The sequence below is a fragment of the Lolium rigidum genome, chromosome 7, assembly GCF_022539505.1.
Source record: "Lolium rigidum isolate FL_2022 chromosome 7, APGP_CSIRO_Lrig_0.1, whole genome shotgun sequence".
In the NCBI taxonomy this organism is placed as follows: Eukaryota; Viridiplantae; Streptophyta; class Magnoliopsida; order Poales; family Poaceae; genus Lolium; species Lolium rigidum.
The window spans coordinates 259,143,612-259,147,478 of NC_061514.1; the positions used below are offsets into that span (position 1 = coordinate 259,143,612).

The following is a 3,867-nucleotide window of genomic DNA, read 5'->3' on the forward strand; positions in this document are numbered from 1 at the left end:
GCGGGGTCGTAGGTAGATCCGATCGTTGCACCGATCCGCCGAGGCCTGCCGGTGCAGAACAAAACAAATATGCCTGACGCTTGCAGCTACCAACTGGGGTTAAACAAACTGTTCCTGACCCAGCGCAATTCCCGAAAATGCCTGACACGATCGATCGGCGCAGAATAATGCAGAGCACGCACTTGCACTTCCCACGAGGGTGCCTCTTCCCGTGGATCCCGTCCGCCCGCCTCCATGTTTTCTACATGTATAGGCTTCTTTAGTCAGAACACAGCTGACGGTCGATCCTTCAGCGCCACAGATCTGGAAGGTTTATTTCTTGTCTTTGCCTGCCTACACACACAGCCCTGGCTTTTGGCACCCCTTCATTCCTTCATTCCACCATTGCTGCTCCAGCTTTCTATATAAGCCGTGCACCTCACTTGCTCAGGTCGTGCAGCAGTGAGGGCGCTGGCTTAAGCTAGCTTTTCCTCACTTTCCTCCAGGCGAGCTAGGGACCAATGGCGTCCGCCGCTGGTACTAGCGGAGCCAATGCCAGCCTCGCCGACCCGCTGCTGGCCAGTGCCAGGAAGCCGGTCGGCGCGAAGGGCAAGTACTGGGAGGCAGCAGACAAGGAGGCGCGGCGCGCCGCCAAGGAGAGTGGCGGCGAGGACGGCAGGCCCCTGCTGTTCCGCACGTACAAGGTCAAAGGCGCCCTCCTGCACATCTACAGGTATATGATGAGATGGGTGCTGGTGCTTCTAACAGGAAAAATTATGCTAATGGTATCAGTTTGATCAAGTAAAGCATACTTTTGTCCTGGTTCGGTCATTTATGCAAATACACAACCTTTTTTTTGTTTGTGCGGGGAAATACCGAAATGCACATCTACCTGCGTCCATCTTACTGATACAACCTGCCTGTTGACTTACATAATCTACTCATATGCAGGGCGCTGATCTTCATACGCCTAATTGCCGTCCTCCTCTTCTTTGGATGGCGCATCAAGCACAACAACTCCGACATCATGTGGTTTTGGACAATGTCTGTCGTCGGGGATGTATGGTTCGGGTTCTCCTGGCTGCTTAACCAGCTCCCAAAGTATAACCCTGTCAAAACCATACCTGATATTGCCGCCCTTAAGCGGCAATACGATCTCCCAGATGGTACATCTAGCCTCCCTGGCATAGATGTCTTTGTCACCACTGCTGACCCGATTGATGAGCCAATACTATACACCATGAACTGTGTCCTCTCTATCCTCGCTTCCGACTATCCCGTTGATAGGTACGCCTGCTATCTCTCAGATGATAGCGGAGCACTAATCCAATATGAGTCCTTTGTTGAGACCGCAAAGTTTTCTACTTTGTGGGTCCCATTTTGCCGGAAGCATTGCATCGAGCCAAGAGCCCCGGAAACCTACTTTGAACTAGAGGCACCATTGTACACTGGAACGGCGCCAGAGGAGTTCAAGAATGATTATAGCAGTGTACACAGGGAGTATGGTGAATTTAAAGAGCGCTTAGACTCGCTGTCTAGTGCCATTTCCAAGCGTTCCGATCTTTACAATAGCATGAAGACCGATCAAGGAGATGCAAAGGCCACTTGGATGGCAAATGGGACGCAATGGCCAGGAGCGTGGATTGATACAACAGAAAACCATCGAAAAGGACATCATGCTGGCATCGTTAAGGTACTCCACTTATAACAGTTCATCCAATTTAGTTATTCCTTACTGATAACTTAATTTATGAGCATACTTCTCCAACTTGTCGAGGAGACTTTTGACTTATGAATATGTTGATTATTGTAAACAGGTTGTGTTGGACCATCCGACCCGTGGGCACAATCTTGGTTCACAAGCAAGCACCCACAGCCTCAACTTCACCAACACTGATGTGCGCATTCCGATGCTTGTATATATCTCTCGCGGAAAGAGCCCAAGCTATGACCACAATAAGAAAGCTGGTGCCTTGAATGCGCAATTGCGTGCCTCTGGACTACTCACCAATGCACAATTCATCATCAACTTCGACTGCGACCACTACATCAACAACTCTCAAGCCCTGCGTGCAGCTATCTGCTTCATGCTAGATCAACGAGAAGGTGATAATACTGCCTTCGTTCAGTTTCCTCAACGCTTCGACAATGTTGATCCGTCTGACCGGTATGGAAACCACAACCGTGTCTTCTTTGATGGCACAATGCTTGCCCTCAATGGTCTCCAAGGGCCATCTTACCTCGGCACTGGTTGCATGTTTCGCCGCATTGCGCTCTATGGCATTGACCCACCTCATTGCAGACAGGACAACATCGTAGTTGAAGCTAGTAGGTTTGGTAGCTCCATACTCTTCCTAGATTCTGTGTCAAAAGCCATAAACCAAGAAAGGTCTACCATACCACCAACCCTCAGTGAAACATTTCTAACAGAGATGGAAACAGTTGTGTCAGCTTCACACGATAAAGAGTCTGGGTGGGGCAAGGGCGTTGGGTACATATATGACATAGCCACAGAAGATATAGTTACTGGGTTTCGCATCCACGGGCAAGGTTGGCGCTCCATGTACTGTACAATGGAGCGTGATGCCTTCTGTGGCATTGCACCAATCAACTTGACAGAGCGCCTCCACCAAATTGTGCGTTGGTCTGGTGGATCTTTAGAAATGTTCTTCTCACGCAATAACCCACTCATTGGCGGTGGTCGGCTCCGAATCCTTCAGCGTGTCTCCTACCTCAACATGACAGTCTACCCAGTCACATCACTTTTCATCCTACTCTACGCTCTCAGTCCAGTGATGTGGCTAATCCCTGACGAAGTATATATTCAGAGGCCATTCACCCAATATGTTGTGTACCTTCTCGTGATCATTCTGATGATTCATATAATTGGATGGCTCGAGATAAAATGGGCTGGAATCACATGGCTGGATTACTGGAGGAACGAACAGTTCTTCATGATCGGGTCGACGAGCGCATACCCAACAGCGGTGTTACACATGGTGGTAAATCTCCTCACAAAGAAGGGTATACACTTCAGAGTTACTTCGAAGCAAACAGCCGCCGACACCAATGACAAGTTTGCCGACTTGTATGACATGCGATGGGTACCAATGCTAATCCCGACAGTAACCGTCTTGATTGCCAATGTTGGTGCCATCGGTGTAGCCATGGGTAAAACTGCAGTATACATGGGAGCGTGGACAATTGCACAGAAGACACATGCTGCACTGGGTCTGCTCTTCAATGTGTGGATCATGGTGCTGCTCTATCCGTTTGCATTGGCCATCATGGGACGGTGGGCAAAGAGACCAGTCATCCTAGTCGTCTTGTTGCCAGTTGCCTTTGTAATAGTTTGCCTTGTATATGTCACTGTTCATATCTTACTTGGTGGGATTGTTACATTTTAGCTAGATGATACAGTAGAAACCATTGTACTGTTTAGGTTCTGTAGTAAGATGGGAACCAATATGTTCCTTATATCAAATAAACCACTGTAATGTTTCCACTTTGTAATAATTAATAGAGAATGGTTGTAAATTTAGAACTTCGCAGCTAATGTTACACGTATTTGGTTGAAAGTAGATTCCATTAAACTGCTAACCTGATGACTTTGACGTGACTGAAAATACGAAGAGTCCAAGTGATCAATACTAACTATCAATTCATACAGCATCACCCTACATTCTCTTTTTTGTTTGCGGGGCACCCTACATGCTCCTACCAGAAAAATAAAACTGTGCACATTTGACCAATCAATTGGAAGGCAGCAAGGCGTTCTGGATCTTGCAATCTTTGAGTCACATATGTAGAAATACAACTTTTACTATGGTTGGGGATTTTAGGAACCGTCCAAGCTAGTTAATCCGACGGTAGAAAAAATAGAAGTAC

The 3,867-nt window shown here is 47.6% G+C and overlaps 1 protein-coding gene across 1 annotated transcript; it reads left to right on the forward strand.

The window, feature by feature from the left end:
* The first annotated feature begins 426 nt into the window (after nt 1-426).
* LOC124670760 (probable mixed-linked glucan synthase 3) lies at nt 427-3,520 on the forward strand. Its single transcript, XM_047207232.1, has 3 exons — nt 427-712; nt 931-1,672; nt 1,797-3,520. The coding sequence occupies exons 1-3, from the start codon at nt 501-503 to the stop codon at nt 3,384-3,386; spliced, it is 2,544 nt and encodes an 847-aa protein (XP_047063188.1). The 5' UTR covers nt 427-500; the 3' UTR covers nt 3,387-3,520.
* Nucleotides 3,521-3,867: the final 347 nt, after the last annotated feature.

What these genes read in the sequence shown, in the direction of transcription:
- LOC124670760 (XM_047207232.1), top strand. Translation starts at nt 501, where the DNA reads ATGGCGTCCGCCGCTGGTACTAGCGGAGCCAATGCCAGCCTCGCCGAC. An exon ending in GCCCTCCTGCACATCTACAG is followed by an intron (nt 713 to 930) that starts GTATATGATGAG and finishes ACTCATATGCAG; the next exon opens with GGCGCTGATCTTCATACGCC. An exon ending in ATCATGCTGGCATCGTTAAG is followed by an intron (nt 1,673 to 1,796) that starts GTACTCCACTTA and finishes TATTGTAAACAG; the next exon opens with GTTGTGTTGGACCATCCGAC.